At 56.2% G+C, this 17,204-nt stretch overlaps 1 protein-coding gene across 1 annotated transcript in view; it reads right to left on the bottom strand.

Annotated features, from left to right (window-relative positions):
* Positions 1 to 17,204, bottom strand: part of OTOG (otogelin) — a gene marked incomplete at its 5' end in the record, with an annotated part of 247,619 nt that overhangs the window by 106,494 nt on the left and 123,921 nt on the right. The window contains 5 exons of the mRNA XM_072131623.1: positions 9,222 to 9,500; positions 9,606 to 9,773; positions 10,505 to 10,531; positions 12,417 to 12,573; positions 12,867 to 12,983. Coding sequence (XP_071987724.1) covers positions 9,222 to 9,500; positions 9,606 to 9,773; positions 10,505 to 10,531; positions 12,417 to 12,573; positions 12,867 to 12,983 — 748 coding nt within the window. The remainder of the gene's footprint in view (positions 1 to 9,221; positions 9,501 to 9,605; positions 9,774 to 10,504; positions 10,532 to 12,416; positions 12,574 to 12,866; positions 12,984 to 17,204) is intronic.

The following is a 17,204-nucleotide window of genomic DNA, read 5'->3' as shown; positions in this document are numbered from 1 at the left end:
GTATACAGCCAGTACTACCTCAGCCCGGCTACTACCAGACACATCATGTATACAGCCAGTACTACCTCAGCCCGGCTACTACCAGACACATCCTGTATACAGCCAGTACTACCTCAGCCCAGCTATTACCAGACACATCCTGTATACAGCCAGTACTACCTCAGCCCAGCTACTATCAGACACATCCTGTATACAGCCAGTACTACCTCAGCCCAGCTACTACCAGACACATCCTGTATACAGCCAGTACTACCTCAGCCCGGCTACTACCAGACACATCCTGTATACAGCCAGTACTAACTCAACCCGGCTACTACTAGAAACATCCTGTATACAGCCAGTACTACCTCAGCCCAGCTACTACCAGACACATCCTGTGTACAGCCAGTACTACCTCAGCCCAGCTACTACCAGACACATCCTGTATACAGCCAGTACTACCTCAGCCCGGCTACTACCAGACACATCCTGTATACAGCCAGTACTACCTCAGCCCAGCTACTACCAGACACCTCCTGTATACAGCCAGTACTACCTCAGCCCGGCTACTACCAGACACATCCTGTATACAGCCAGTACTACCTCAGCCCGGCTACCACCAGACACATCCTGTATACAGCCAGTACTACCTCAGCCCAGCTACTACCATACACATCCTGTATACAGCCAGTACTACCTCAGCCCGGCTACTACCAGACACATCCTGTATACAGCCAGTACTACCTCAGCCCAGCTATTACCAGACACATCCTGTATACAGCCAGTACTACCTCAGCCCAGCTACTATCAGACACATCCTGTATACAGCCAGTACTACCTCAGCCCAGCTACTACCAGACACATCCTGTATACAGCCAGTACTACCTCAGCCTGGCTACTACCAGACACATCCTGTATACAGCCAGTACTACCTCAGCCCAGCTACTACCAGACACATCCTGTGTACAGCCAGTTATACCTCAGCCCAGCTACTACCAGACACATCCTGTATACAGCCAGTACTACCAGAAACACCCTGTATACAGCCAGTACTACCAGACACATCCTGTATACAGCCAGAACTACCTCAGCCCAGCTACTACCAGACACATCCTGTGTACAGCCAGTTATACCTCAGCCCAGCTACTACCAGACACATCCTGTATACAGCCAGTACTACCAGACACACCCTGTATACAGCCAGTACTACCAGAAACACCCTGTATACAGCCAGTAATACCAGACACATCCTGTATACAGCCAGAACTACCTCAGCCCAGCTACTACCAGACACATCCTGTATACAGCCAGTACTACCTCAGCCCGGCTAATACCAGACACATCCTGTATACAGCCAGTACTTCCTCAGCCTGGCTACTACCAGACACATCCTGTATACAGCCAGTACTACCTCAGCCCAGCTACTACCAGACACATCCTGTGTACAGCCAGTTATACCTCAGCCCAGCTACTACCAGACACATCCTGTATACAGCCAGTACTACCAGACACACCCTGTATACAGCCAGTACTACCAGACACACCCTGTATACAGCCAGTAATACCAGACACATCCTGTATACAGCCAGAACTACCTCAGCCCAGCTACTACCAGACACATCCTGTATACAGCCAGTACTACCTCAGCCCGGCTAATACCAGACACATCCTGTATACAGCCAGTACTTCCTCAGCCCGGCTACTACCAGAAACATCCTGTATACACCCAGTACTACCTCAGCCCAGCTACTACCAGACACATTCTATATACAGCCAGTACTACCTCAGCCCGGCTACTACCAGACACATCCTGTATACAGCCAGTACTACCTCAGCCCGGCTACTACCAGACACATCCTGTATACAGCCAGTACTACCTCAGCCCAGCTACTACCAGACACATCCTGTATACAGCCAGTACTACCTCATCCCAACTACTACCAGACACATTCTGTATACAGCCAGTACTACCTCAGCCCAGCTACTACCAGACACATCCTGTATACAGCCAGTACTACCTCAGCCCGGCTACTACCAGACACATCCTGTATACAGCCAGTACTACCTCAGCCCGGCTACTACCAGACACATCCTGTATACAGCCAGTACTACCTCAGCCCGGCTACTACCAGACACATCCTGTATATAGCCCAGTTACTACCAGACACATCCTATATACAGTCAGTACTACCTCAGCCCGGGTACTACTACCAGACACATCCTGTATACAGCCCAGCTACTACCAGACACATCCTATATACAGTCAGTACTACCTCAGCCCGGCTTATACCAGACACATCCTGTATACAGCCGGTACTACCTCAGCCCGGCTACTACCAGACACATCCTGTGTACAGCCAGTACTACCTCAGCCCAGCTACTACCAGACACATGCTGTATACAGCCAGTACTACCTCAGCCCGGCTACTACCAGACACATCCTGTATACAGCCAGTACTACCTCAGCCCAGCTACTACCAGACACATCCTATATACAGCCAGTACTACCTCAGCCCAGCTACTACCAGACACATCCTATATACAGTCAATACTACCTCAGCCCGGCTAATACCAGACACATCCTGTATACAGCCAGTACTACCTCAGCCCTTTTACTACCAGACACATCCTGTATACAGCCAGTACTACCTCAGCCCAGCTACTACCAGACACATCCTGTATACAGTCAGTACTACCGCAGCCCGGCTACAATCAGACACATCCTGTATACAGCCAGTACTACCTCAGCCCGGCTACTACCAGACACATCCTGTATACAGCCAGTACTACCTCAGCCCAGCTACTACCAGACACATCCTGTATACAGCCAGTACTACCTCAGCCCAGCTACTACCAGACACATCCTGTATACAGCCAGTACTACCTCAGCCCGGCTACTACCAGACACATCCTGTATACAGCCAGTACTACCTCAGCCCGGCTACTACCAGACTCATCCTGTATACAGCCAGTACTACCTCAGCCCGGCTACTACCAGACACATCCTGTATACAGCCAGTACTACCAGACACACCCTGTATACAGCCAGTACTACGTCAGCAGATGCCCCCTTGACACAAGTCTATCCCCCGGACCCTCTTGAAAAAAAAAACTATACTCACCTTCTGTCTTCTCCCCAGCCCCGCGGTTTTGTCTTCTCCTCTTCCTCTGATTGGCTGCATGAAGCTGCGGTGTCGCGGCTGCATGACGTCATAGTGTAAAGGATTGCGGTGCACATACACCATAACATCATGCGACCGCAGCTCCATAGTGATTCACCAGGGCAGGAAGAGGAGAAAATGCAGCCACGGGGCTGGGAAGAAGATGATAGGCGAGTATAGATTTTTTTCGGAATCATAGGGCCCTGGTATGGGGGAGGGGGGTTAGTGGGTACTGTGAGCCCCTCAGGCCCCACCTTTTCATCGGAAAACATGAGGCCTCTCAGTCGGGGCGGGGGGGGGTCTTCAGCAATAGTCTGGTCTGGAAGGGGGGTCTGCAGAATCAGCTACAGACTGGTCTCCTGGAAGGGGGGGGGTGGATCTAGCCCGTGTCAACCATTGTCTGGTCTGATGGAAGGTGGGGGCATCGGCCGTAGCTCAATTTGCAGAGGTGGGGGGCAGTGTCAGCCACAGTCCGTTCTGGGGGGCGGGGGGGGCATCGTCAGCCACAGTCCGTTCTGGGGGGCGGGGGGGCATCGTCAGCCACAGTCCGTTCTGGGGGGCATCGTCAGCCACAGTCCGTTCTAGGGGGCATCGTCAGCCACAGTCCGTTCTGGGGGCGGGGGGGCATCGTCAGCCACAGTCCGTTCTGGGGGGCGGGGGGGCATCGTCAGCCACAGTCCGTTCTGGGGGGCAGGGGGGGCATCGTCAGCCACAGTCCGTTCTGGGGGGCGGGGGGGCATCGTCAGCCACAGTCCGTTCTGGGGGGCGGGGGGGCATCGTCAGCCACAGTCCGTTCTGGGGGGCGGGGGGCATCGTCAGCCACAGTCCATTCTGGGGGGCGGGGGGGCATCGTCAGCCACAGTCCGTTCTGGGGGGCGGGGGGGCATCGTCAGCCACAGTCCGTTCTGGGGGGCGGGGGGGCATCGTCAGCCACAGTCCATTCTGGGGGGCGGGGGGGCATCGTCAGCCACAGTCCATTCTGGGGGGCGGGGGGGCATCGTCAGCCACAGTCCGTTCTGGGGGGCATCGTCAGCCACAGTCCGTTCTGGGGGGCGGGGGGGCATCGTCAGCCACAGTCCGTTCTGGGGGGCATCGTCAGCCACAGTCCATTCTGGGGGCGGGGGGGCATCGTCAGCCACAGTCCGTTATGGGGGGCGGGGGGGCATCGTCAGCCACAGTCCGTTATGGGGGGCGGGGGGCATCGTCGGCCACAGTCCGTTATGGGGGGCGGGGGGGCATCGTCAGCCACAGTCCGTTCTGGGGGGCATCGTCAGCCACAGTCCGTTATGGGGGTGGGGGGGCATCGTCAGCCACAGTCCGTTCTGGGGGGCATCGTCAGCCACAGTCCGTTCTGGGGGGCGGGGGGGCATCGTCAGCCACAGTCCGTTCTGGGGGGCGGGGGGGCATCGTCAGCCACAGTCCGTTCTGGGGGGCGGGGGGGCATCGTCAGCCACAGTCCATTCTGGGGGGCGGGGGGGCATCGTCAGCCACAGTCCGTTCTGGGGGGCGGGGGGCCATCGTCAGCCACAGTCCGTTCTGGGGGGCATCGTCAGCCACAGTCCGTTCTGGGGGGCGGGGGGTCATCGTCAGCCACAGTCCGTTCTGGGGGGCATCGTCAGCCACAGTCCATTCTGGGGGCGGGGGGGCATCGTCAGCCACAGTCCGTTATGGGGGGCGGGGGGGGCATCGTCAGCCACAGTCCGTTATGGGAGGCGGGGGGCATCGTCAGCCACAGTCCGTTATGGGGGGCGGGGGGGCATCGTCAGCCACAGTCCGTTCTGGGGGGCATCGTCAGCCACAGTCCGTTATGGGGGGCGGGGGGGCATCGTCAGCCACAGTCCGTTCTGGGGGGCATCGTCAGCCACAGTCCGTTCTGGGGGGCGGGGGGGGGCATCGTCAGCCACAGTCCGTTCTGGGGGGCGGGGGGGCATGGTCAGCCATAGTCCTCCCCTGTGAGAGCTGGGGTTTTGCCAGTGTCAGCCATAGTTTGGTCTCGGCGGGCATTGTCAACCATAGTCTGGTCTAGGGGGAGGGGTCAATGTCAGCCATAGTTTGGTCTACAGGGAGGGGTCAGGTAAGCCATAGTCTGGTCTAGGGGCTGGGGGCAGTGTCAGCCATAGTCTGGTCTAGGGGCTGGGGGCAGTGTCAGCCATAGTCTGGTCTAGGGGCTGGGGGCAGTGTCAGCCATAGTCTGGTCTAGGGGCTGGGGGAAGTGGCAGCCATAGTCTGGTCTAGGGGCTGGGGGCAGTGTCAGCCATAGTCTGGTCCAGGGGCTGGGGGCAGTGAGCAGCCATAGTCTGGTCTAGGGGTTGGGGGAAGTGGCAGCCATAGTCTGGTCTAGGGGCTGGGGGCAGTGTCAGCCATAGTCTGGTCTAGGGGCTGGGGGCAGTGTCAGCCATAGTCTGGTCTAGGGGCTGGGGGCAGTGTCAGCCATAGTCTTGTCTAGGGGCTGGGGGCAGTGTCAGCCATATTCTGGTCTAGGGGCTGGGGGCAGTGAGCAGCCATAGTCTGGTCTAGGGGCTGGGGGCAGTGAGCAGCCATAGTCTGGTCTAGGGGTTGGGGGAAGTGGCAGCCATAGTCTGGTCTAGGGGCTGGGGGCAGTGTCAGCCATAGTCTATTCTAGGTGGTGGGGGCAGTGTCAGCCATAGTCTGGTCTAGGGGGTGGGGGCAGTGTCAGCCATAGTCTGGTCTAGGGGCTGGGGGCAGTGTCAGCCATAGTCTGGTCTAGGGGCTGGGGGCAGTGTCAGCCATAGTCTGGTCTAGAAGATGGGGGAAGTGTCAGCCATAGTCTGGTCTAGGGGATGGGGGAAGTGTCAGCCATAGTCTGGTCTAGGGGATGGGGGAAGTGTCAGCCATAGTCTGGTCTAGGGGCTGGGGGCAGTGTCAGCCATAGTCTGGTCTAGGGGCTGGGGGCAGTGTCAGCCATAGTCTGGTCTAGGGGATGGGGGAAGTGTCAGCCATAGTCTGGTCTAAGGGCTGGGGGAAGTGTCAGCCATAGTCTGGTCTAAGGGCTGGGGGAAGTGTCAGCCATAGTCTGGTCTAGGGGGTGGGGGAAGTGTCAGCCATAGTCTGGTCTAAGGGCTGGGGGAAGTGTCAGCCATAGTCTGGTCTAAGGGCTGGGGGAAGTGTCAGCCATAGTCTGGTCTAGGGGCTGGGGGCAGTGTCAGCCATAGTCTGGTATAGGGGATGGGGGAAGTGTCAGCCATAGTCTGGTCTAGGGGATGGGGGAAGTGTCAGCCATAGTCTGGTCTAGGGGCTGGGGGCAGTGTCAGCCATAGTCTGGTCTAGGGGCTGGGGGCAGTGTCAGCCATAGTCTGGTCTAGGGGATGGGGGAAGTGTCAGCCATAGTCTGGTCTAAGGGCTGGGAGAAGTGTCAGCCATAGTCTGGTCTAAGGGCTGGGGGAAGTGTCAGCCATAGTCTGGTCTAGGGGGTGGGGGAAGTGTCAGCCATAGTCTGGTCCAGGGGCTGGGGGCATTGAGCAGCCATAGTCTGGTCTAGGGGTTGGGGGAAGTGGCAGCCATAGTCTGGTCTAGGGGCTGGGGGCAGTGTCAGCCATAGTCTGGTCTAGGGGCTGGGGGCAGTGTCAGCCATAGTCTTGTCTAGGGGCTGGGGGCAGTGTCAGCCATATTCTGGTCTAGGGGCTGGGGGCAGTGTCAGCCATAGTCTGGTATAGGGGATGGGGGAAGTGTCAGCCATAGTCTGGTCTAGGGGATGGGGGAAGTGTCAGCCATAGTCTGGTCTAGGGGCTGGGGGCAGTGTCAGCCATAGTCTGGTCTAGGGGCTGGGGGCAGTGTCAGCCATAGTCTGGTCTAGGGAATGGGGGAAGTGTCAGCCATAGTCTGGTCTAAGGGCTGGGAGAAGTGTCAGCCATAGTCTGGTCTAAGGGCTGGGGGAAGTGTCAGCCATAGTCTGGTCTAGGGGCTGGGGGCAGTGTCAGCCATAGTCTGGCCTAGGGGCTGGGGGCAGTGTCAGCCATAGTCTGGTCTAGGGGCTGGGGGAAGTGGCAGCCATAGTCTGGTCTAGGGGCTGGGGGCAGTGTCAGCCATAGTCTGGTCTAGGGGCTGGGGGCAGTGTCAGCCATAGTCTGGTCTAGGGGCTGGGGGAAGTGGCAGCCATAGTCTGGTCTAGGGGCTGGGGGCAGTGTCAGCCATAGTCTGGTCCAGGGGCTGGGGGCAGTGAGCAGCCATAGTCTGGTCTAGGGGTTGGGGGAAGTGGCAGCCATAGTCTGGTCTAGGGGCTGGGGGCAGTGTCAGCCATAGTCTGGTCTAGGGGCTGGGGGCAGTGTCAGCCATAGTCTGGTCTAGGGGCTGGGGGCAGTGTCAGCCATAGTCTTGTCTAGGGGCTGGGGGCAGTGTCAGCCATATTCTGGTCTAGGGGCTGGGGGCAGTGAGCAGCCATAGTCTGGTCTAGGGGCTGGGGGCAGTGAGCAGCCATAGTCTGGTCTAGGGGTTGGGGGAAGTGGCAGCCATAGTCTGGTCTAGGGGCTGGGGGCAGTGTCAGCCATAGTCTATTCTAGGTGGTGGGGGCAGTGTCAGCCATAGTCTGGTCTAGGGGGTGGGGGCAGTGTCAGCCATAGTCTGGTCTAGGGGCTGGGGGCAGTGTCAGCCATAGTCTGGTCTAGGGGCTGGGGGCAGTGTCAGCCATAGTCTGGTCTAGGGGATGGGGGAAGTGTCAGCCATAGTCTGGTCTAGGGGATGGGGGAAGTGTCAGCCATAGTCTGGTCTAGGGGATGGGGGAAGTGTCAGCCATAGTCTGGTCTAGGGGCTGGGGGCAGTGTCAGCCATAGTCTGGTCTAGGGGCTGGGGGCAGTGTCAGCCATAGTCTGGTCTAGGGGATGGGGGAAGTGTCAGCCATAGTCTGGTCTAAGGGCTGGGGGAAGTGTCAGCCATAGTCTGGTCTAAGGGCTGGGGGAAGTGTCAGCCATAGTCTGGTCTAGGGGGGGGGGAAGTGTCAGCCATAGTCTGGTCTAAGGGCTGGGGGAAGTGTCAGCCATAGTCTGGTCTAAGGGCTGGGGGAAGTGTCAGCCATAGTCTGGTCTAGGGGGTGGGGGAAGTGTCAGCCATAGTCTGGTCTAGGGGCTGGGGGCAGTGTCAGCCATAGTCTGGTATAGGGGATGGGGGAAGTGTCAGCCATAGTCTGGTCTAGGGGATGGGGGAAGTGTCAGCCATAGTCTGGTCTAGGGGCTGGGGGCAGTGTCAGCCATAGTCTGGTCTAGGGGCTGGGGGCAGTGTCAGCCATAGTCTGGTCTAGGGGATGGGGGAAGTGTCAGCCATAGTCTGGTCTAAGGGCTGGGAGAAGTGTCAGCCATAGTCTGGTCTAAGGGCTGGGGGAAGTGTCAGCCATAGTCTGGTCTAGGGGGTGGGGGAAGTGTCAGCCATAGTCTGGTCCAGGGGCTGGGGGCATTGAGCAGCCATAGTCTGGTCTAGGGGTTGGGGGAAGTGGCAGCCATAGTCTGGTCTAGGGGCTGGGGGCAGTGTCAGCCATAGTCTGGTCTAGGGGCTGGGGGCAGTGTCAGCCATAGTCTTGTCTAGGGGCTGGGGGCAGTGTCAGCCATATTCTGGTCTAGGGGCTGGGGGCAGTGTCAGCCATAGTCTGGTATAGGGGATGGGGGAAGTGTCAGCCATAGTCTGGTCTAGGGGATGGGGGAAGTGTCAGCCATAGTCTGGTCTAGGGGCTGGGGGCAGTGTCAGCCATAGTCTGGTCTAGGGGCTGGGGGCAGTGTCAGCCATAGTCTGGTCTAGGGGCTGGGGGCAGTGTCAGCCATAGTCTGGTCTAGGGAATGGGGGAAGTGTCAGCCATAGTCTGGTCTAAGGGCTGGGAGAAGTGTCAGCCATAGTCTGGTCTATGGGCTGGGGGAAGTGTCAGCCATAGTCTGGTCTAGGGGGTGGGGGAAGTGTCAGCCATATTCTGGACAGGGGAGGGGTCAGTATTAGCCATAGTCTGGTTGGTTGGGGTGTTCTTGCATAATAATTAACACCATGGGGCACATTTTCTTACCATCAGTTATCTGATTCTCCCTTTGAACCCCCATATTCACAGAACTGGTGGCAGAAGGTGAGGACATGAGTGTGAGGAGTTACCTGATAACCTGAAGAGGGTGGAGAGCCGGAACGCGGCGGAGTGATGGTATTTAGTCAGGGAGATGAAGGAGGATGAGATTCTCACAAAGTGTCCGGGCTTGGCGAGACTCTCGAGGGCGCTGTACCCAGCCGTCCAGCGGTTCTTGTGGATGATGAAGGTGGCGCGTCTCTGGAAGTCGCTGCTCCTCTGCCATTTGGAGACGTGAAGGGTTCCATTACTTCCAAGGTGGAAGAAGAAGTTTGGACGGTCGGCTAACTCCAAGGAGCCCAGATTTCTATCTGTGAAATAAAGGTCCTGTCAGGCAGAGGAGATGGACCTGATAGCACCACCCTGGAAGAGCCCCAATGTGGTACCATCTGGCCCCCCAGTGCTGGGCGACTCACCATATGCTCGAGGGCTGAATAGTCCCGGGGTCATCATGAAGTCCGCACTGTGCCCGGGCATCTCCACAGCTTCTTTCATGGGCACGATGGTGGCATCCAGCATCCGGGCAGCGAGCACCAGACCTCCGTCCAAGTGGCTGTGGAGCCTGTATGGACCTTTCCCTAGAACTGGAGATGCAGGCCATGGGTTGTATAATAGCACAGCATGGACCCCGATATCACACACGTAGTGGGGGTCATTTACTTAAGGCCGATTCGCGTTTTCCCGACGTGTTACCCGAATATTTCCGATTTCCCCTGAATTGCCCCGGGATTTTGGCGCACGCGATCGGATTGTGCCGCATCGGCGCTGGCATGCACGCGACGGAAATTGGGGGCATGGCCGAACCTTAGTGAATTCCGGCCGGACCCGAATCCTCTGCAAAGAACGCGCCTCAGCGGAGGATTCGGGTCCGGACGGATTCACTAAGGTAGTTCCTCCAACGTCCACCAGGCGGCGCTGCTGCGCTGAAGTTCCCCGAGGCCCGCCGAATGCACTCAAGTACACCAGCCTATTCCTGGTGAAGGTAAGTGCGAGTCTCGCGACACATTTTTTTTTTAAATGCGGAGGTTTTTCCAAATCCGTCGGGTTTTCGTTCGGCCACGCCCCCCGTTTTCCGTCGCGTGCATGCCAGTGCGGGCAATTCAGGGGAAATCTGCGCAAATCGGAAATATTCGGGTAACACGTCGGGAAAATACGAATCGGGCCCTTAGTAAATGACCCCCATTGTGTTATATGCAGAATCTCAGCGAAGGGCCTGAGCACCAACCACCGCTGCCCCCTAATGGTGCACTGCACGCATAGCAGGGTCCCAAGTGTCCTGTATGTGCCCGGACCCCTGAACAACCCCAGCACTCACCTTTATTATAGAAGTCACAGTCGTACGCTGAAAAGAAAGAGACAGAGAGTCAGAAGAGACGACGGCGTGTCAGCCATCACACGAGAGAGTCACAAGAGACGACGGAGCATCAGCCATCACACGACAGAGAGAGTCAGAAGAGACGACAGAGCGTCAGCCATCACACGACAGAGAGAGTCAGAAGAGACGACGGAGCGTCAGACATCACAGGACAGAGAGAGTCAGAAGAGACGACGGAGCGTCAGACATCACAGGACAGAGAGAGTCAGAAGAGACGACGGAGCGTCGGACATCACACGACAGAGAGAGTCAGAAGAGACGACGGAGCGTCAGACATCACACGACAGAGAGTCAGAAGAGACGACGGAGCGTCAGACATCACACGACAGAGAGAGTCAGAAGAGACAACAGAGCGTCAGACATCACACAACAGAGAGTTAGAAGAGACGACAGAGCGTCAGGCATCACACGACAGAGAGAGTCAGAAGAGACGACGGAGCGTCAGACATCACACGACAGAGAGAGTCAGAAGAGACGACGGAGCGTCAAACATCACACGACAGAGAGAGTCAGAATAGACGACGGAGCGTCAGGCATCACAGGACAGAGAGAGTCAGAAGAGACGACGGAGCGTCAGACATCACACGACAGAGAGAGTCAGAAGAGACGACGGAGCGTCAGACATCACACGACAGAGAGTCAGAAGAGACGACGGAGCGTCAGACATCACACGACAGAGAGAGTCAGAAGAGACGACGGAGCGTCAGACATCACACGACAGAGAGAGTCAGAAGAGACGACGGAGCGTCAGACATCACACGACAGAGAGAGTCAGAAGAGACAACAGAGTGTCAGACATCACACAACAGAGAGTTAGAAGAGACGACAGAGCGTCAGGCATCACACGACAGAGAGAGTCAGAAGAGACGACGGAGCGTCAGACATCACACGACAGAGAAAGTCAGAAGAGACGACGGAGCGTCAGACATCACACGACAGAGAGAGTCAGAAGAGACGACGGAGCGTCAGACATCACACGACAGAGAGAGTCAGAAGAGACAACAGAGTGTCAGACATCACACAACAGAGAGTTAGAAGAGACGACAGAGCGTCAGGCATCACACGACAGAGAGAGTCAGAAGAGACGACGGAGCGTCAGACATCACACGACAGAGAGAGTCAGAAGAGACGACGGAGCGTCAGACATCACACGACAGAGAGAGTCAGAAGAGACGACAGAGCGTCAGACATTACATGACAAATATTTCTAGAAAACTTTTCCATTTTCAAAATTATTTTCTGTCACTTTTTCCTGGAGCACATGGAGGGGCTATGGGGGTGTGTGCAGCACATGGAGGGGCTATGGGGGTGTGTGCAGCACATGGAGGGGCTATGGGGGTGTGTACAGCACATGGAGGGGCTATGGGGGTGTGTGCAGCACATGGAGGGGCTATGGGAGTGTGTGAAGCACATGGAGGGGCTATGGGGAGCCCCACGACCGCCCACCCAGCAGGGGAGCCCCACGACCGCTCACCCAGCAGTGGAGCCCCACGACCGCCCTCCCAGCAGGGGAGCCCCACGACCGCCCTCCCAGCATGGGAGCCCCACGACCGCCCACCCAGCAGGGGAGCCCCACGACCGCCCTCCCAGCAGGGGAGCCCCACGACCGCCCACCCAGCAGGGGAGCCCCACGACCGCCCTCCCAGCAGGGGAGCCCCACGACCGCCCTCCCAGCAGGGGAGCCCCACGACCGCCCACCCAGCAGGGGAGCCCCACGACCGCCCACCCAGCAGGGGAGCCCCACAACCGCCCACCCAGCAGGGGAGCCCCACGACCGCCCTCCCAGCAGGGGAGCCCCACGACCGCCCTCCCAGCAGGGGAGATCCAGTGTTTTGGGGGTGACCTCACTTACGGCAGGTTCGAGGCGACCTCCAGTCCACGATGACTCCCTGCTGGCAGCACTGGTGGGCGTAGGCCGATACACTGGTGCAGAGACACTCGCAGTCTCCCCCGTGGTCACAGCCGCACGTGTCCGAGAGGCAATTAGAGTAAAACCAAGTGACATCAACCTGCAGCACAGGAGACACGGATCAGGAACTGCACCCCCACACTATATATATATACCCCCTGTACCCAGCACCCCCACAGTATATATATACCCCCTGTGCCCTCACAGTATATATATATACCCCCTGCACTCCCACAGTATACAGTATATACCCCCTGTAGCCCCACAGTGTATAAACCCCCTGTACCCAGCACCCCCACAGTATTTATACCTACTGTACCACCTTATACCCTGTATACTGTACCCCACCTGTACCCAGTACCCCGTATACTGCACTCTCCAGGTTTCTCTTACCACCGGGTGACAGACTTCGAATACTTCACTTAATAAAATCCCGCACTCTTTCTTGGCAAAAGGTTCCCGCAGGGGGTTCAGATGACAGGGGTCCCGGGGGTCCGAACTATCCAGACACTAAACAACACAAGAATATATTTATATGTATAAACATCGGAGATGTAACTAGAGAACACACAATCTCCTACACGCGGCCATTGTGCGTCCTGTGATTATATCCGACATGAGGAATAGATCCGGTTTTCTCTTATTTCATCCTGTCCAGCAACCAAAGCGGGCGCAGCACAGCTATCACACCAGGTAAGTGGTGGCCAACTCACCCTGCAATGTCCCTGCCGGCTAAGGCCCTGCCTACAGCAGATAAACCGCCCTGACAAGGGCAAAGCCGATATCAGGAACCCAACAGACCCTGAGTGACCCTACAAGGTGACAGGGAGACTGGCAGCTGCTGGATGGAGGAGTGAACAGGTAACAGAAATACAGATATAGGTCAGTGTTCACACTCGTCTGCAGGAAAGTGTCCAGCCAGAACCAAACAAACCTGGGACAGGGGAAGCGGGAAACACCTGGAGATACACAACACTGATGGACGACAAACAACAGATACAGGCAGACAAGTCATACAAAGGTAGAGAATCGTATAGCAATAGAATGGTCGGTAAACGAAGCCGAAGTCATTACACAGAATAGCAAACAGCAAGATGTCCCACACAGGCCCCCTAGTAATGTGTTCCACACAGGCCCCCTAGTAATGTGTCCCACACAGCCCCCCTAGTAATGTGTCCCACACAAGCCCCCTAGTAATGTGTCCCACACAGGCCCCCTAGTAATGTGTTCCACACAGGCCCCCTAGTAATGTGTTCCACACAGGCCCCCTAGTAATGTGTCCCACACAGCCCCCCTAGTAATGTGTCCCACACAGGCCCCCTAGTAATGTGTATACTGAGCCGGAGAGATCTGGGGCTCCAGCCAAAAGACTTAGGGCATGGGCCTCAGATGTTTTGACCTGGCGACGCCCCTGCCCAGGCTCCTTTTCTACAGTTTAAGTAGACTGCCATCGACATCCTAGGAGAATGTCTGGCCGCTGAGCCACAGGAGGAGTCTGAGCATGTGGACTTGGAGATACTACTTTAGCTCCTTTCCCAGCCCCCAGCTGGTAACACCACCTTCAGTGCTGGAAAAGAGTCACCTTCCTGGCAGATACGATGAGCAAAATGCTTTAACGCCTTTGGAGGTGACGTCCCCGTCCAAAAGAAAGAAAAACCCCTGCCGCTTCTTTACTGCCGGCCTTCCTCAGCGACTCCCCAGGTAGCCAGCGTCCAACTCCGGCAAAGATCCTGAACACCTGGAGTCAAAGAGAACTGAGGGTGCGGTGTGGCTTCTGTTGCCGATATGGGAATGAGAACGAATGTCGTTGGTTAAACGAAAAAACCCTTGAAGCTACGAGACGATCTTCAGGGAATGAAACTCTAAGTCCCTGAGACTCCACCTGGATGCGGGGACTCGCCCCATGGTTCCTGTGACCATCAACGGAGTGACCCTGAATCGGCAAGAGTCGACACTGGCTATCAGGTGACCACTATTCGCAGCGCCACCTTTGAGAAATGTATCACGGTTACAACCTCCAAAGGCTTATTTGAACATAATTGTACCAATGGAAAAACTGGACCCATACACGGGTACTGGGAGCCCACTCTAGTCATCAGGGACACCGAGTTATCCAGACAAGGCGTAGTGGTAACACAAATGGCTGAAGACGGCTACTTCTCCCTGCTATTGGGTTCCAATGTCTTCCACCACTGATACCCACAAGTGCTGAAGGCTCTGCAGTATTCCCTTCCATCCATGCCTAGTGACTCCAGGAAGTTGATTTCAGAGACAATGCAAGTCCTGGCAGCGCAACACAAGTTTGCCGACCCCAAAGAAGAAATTTGTAAAGTCTGGGTCAAGGAACCTCATACCCTTCTGCCTTCAAACTAGAACTGAGACATTGGTATGGTTCTGAGCCTGCATGGGTGTTCAAGGTCAAGACTACCAGGCCTTGGTGGAACCTTTACCAGCCGTTGAAGACCTACCCATTTTGGCGGTGAGGAGTTTGGTCACTGTATCACGAGAACAAGTCCCAATTCGACTGTGGGAGAATCCAGGGGGATCTGAGAAGATACCAAGCCAAGGCCACCCACTTCAGTGTTCACCCTAAAGATTAGGTGGAAACTTCCCTGTCCGCCTCACAATAGTTGGAAGTCAACCAAAGTGCTGAAGGTGAACCTGCGGAACAGTCCTGGTGGCTTGAGCTCAATATTGGGGGTGATAACATCACTCCTGGTGTACTGGAAGTCGTTATGCAACACCACCAGGCTTTCAGCAAACACCCGTTAGACTTTGGCCAGATCACTTTGATCCAGCATACCATCCCGACTGGCTCTCATCCTCCTATCAAGGAGAGGTATCAGCCAATTCCTCCAGCCCGGTACCAAGAGGTGAAGAAGCTGGTCCTGGAGAAGAAGACCGCCAACGTTATCCGGGAGAGTCACAGCCCTTGGGCTGCCCCTCTGGTCCTATAAAGAATAAAAGTGGGACATATTCCGTTTCTGCGTTAATTACAGGAAAATCAACATCTCCCACAAGGACGCCTATCTCCTGCCTCAAATTGGGGAATCCCATGCTTTCTGCTCCACCCTCGAACTGACCAGTGGCTACTGGCAAGTGGCCATGGCGCCTGAAGATGTTTTTCACCACTCCATGGGCCTCTTTAAATTAAAACACATGTCCTTTGGCTTGTGCAATGCACGGGGCACTTTTCAGTGGTAAATGGAGAGATGTTTTGGTCATTGGAACTTTGAAACCGTCCTACTATACCTGGACGACATCCGCATCTACTCCAAAACCTATGAGGATCACCTCCAACATCTGGCTGAAGTAATCCAAATCCTGACCCAGCATAGGTTAAAATTCAAACCATCTAAGTACCCCCTGCTACAGCCTAGTGTAAAGTGATGGAAACTGATGGAATTGTGCCAGACCTTCATAAGATTGCAGCTGTCCATGACTGGCCTATCTTGTCTACAATCCGGGGATGTCAAGAACTTCTTGGGATTTGCCAGCTACCACTGGCGGTTCATCCCAAAATTTGCAGAGCTAGCTGCACCCCTGCAAGAACTGCTAAGGGGGGCTTCCCGATGATCCAGTACTGACATACTGGTGTGTGCTCCTCCCTCTGGTACTGACATACTGGTGTGTGCTCCTCCCTCTGGTACTGACATATTGGTGTGCGATCCTCCCTCTGGTACTGACATACTTGTGTGCGCTCCTCCCTCTGGTACTGACATACTTGTGTGCGCTCCTCCCTCTGGTACTGACATACTTGTGTGCGCTCCTCCCTCTGGTACTGACATACTTGTGTGCGCTCCTCCCTCTGGTACTGACATACTTGTGTGCGCTCCTCCCTCTGGTACTGACATACTTGTGTGCGCTCCTCCCTCTGGTACTGACATACTGGTGTGCGCTCCTCCCTCTGGTACTGACATACTGGTGTGCGCTCCTCCCTCTGGTACTGACATACTGGTGTGCGCTCCCCCCTTCTGGTACTGACATACTGGTGTGCGCTCCTCCCTCTGGTACTGACATACTGGTGTGCGCTCCTCCCTCTGGTACTGACATACTGGTGTGCGCTCCCCCCTTCTGGTACTGACATACTGGTGTGCGCTCCTCCCTCTGGTACTGACATACTGGTGTGCGCTCCTCCCTCTGGTACTGACATACTGGTGTGTGCTCCCCCCTCTGGTACTGACATACTGGTGTGTGCTCCTCCCTCTGGTACTGACATACTGGTGTGTGCTCCTAGCTCTGGTACTGACATACTGGTGTGCGCTCCTCCCTCTGGTACTGACATACTGGTGTGTGCTCCTCCCTCTGGTACTGACATACTGGTGTGTGCTCCTCCCTCTGGTACTGACATACTGGTGTGTGCTCCTCCCTCTGGTACTGACATATTGGTGTGCGATCCTCCCTCTGGTACTGACATACTTGTGTGCGCTCCTCCCTCTGGTACTGACATACTTGTGTGCGCTCCTCCCTCTGGTACTGACATACTTGTGTGCGCTCCTCCCTCTGGTACTGACATACTTGTGTGCGCTCCTCCCTCTGGTACTGACATACTTGTGTGCGCTCCTCCCTCTGGTACTGACATACTGGTGTGCGCTCCTCCCTCTGGTACTGACATACTGGTGTGCGCTCCTCCCTCTGGTACTGACATACTGGTGTGCGCTCCCCCCTTCTGGTACTGACATACTGGTGTGCGCTCCTCCCTCTGGTACTGACATACTGGTGTGCGCTCCT

Source organism: Engystomops pustulosus, unplaced genomic scaffold, assembly GCF_040894005.1.
Source record: "Engystomops pustulosus unplaced genomic scaffold, aEngPut4.maternal MAT_SCAFFOLD_107, whole genome shotgun sequence".
NCBI classification, from domain to species: Eukaryota; Metazoa; Chordata; class Amphibia; order Anura; family Leptodactylidae; genus Engystomops; species Engystomops pustulosus.
The sequence above is the reverse complement of the archived record's forward strand: the minus strand, read 5'-3'. Positions and strand labels throughout refer to the sequence as shown.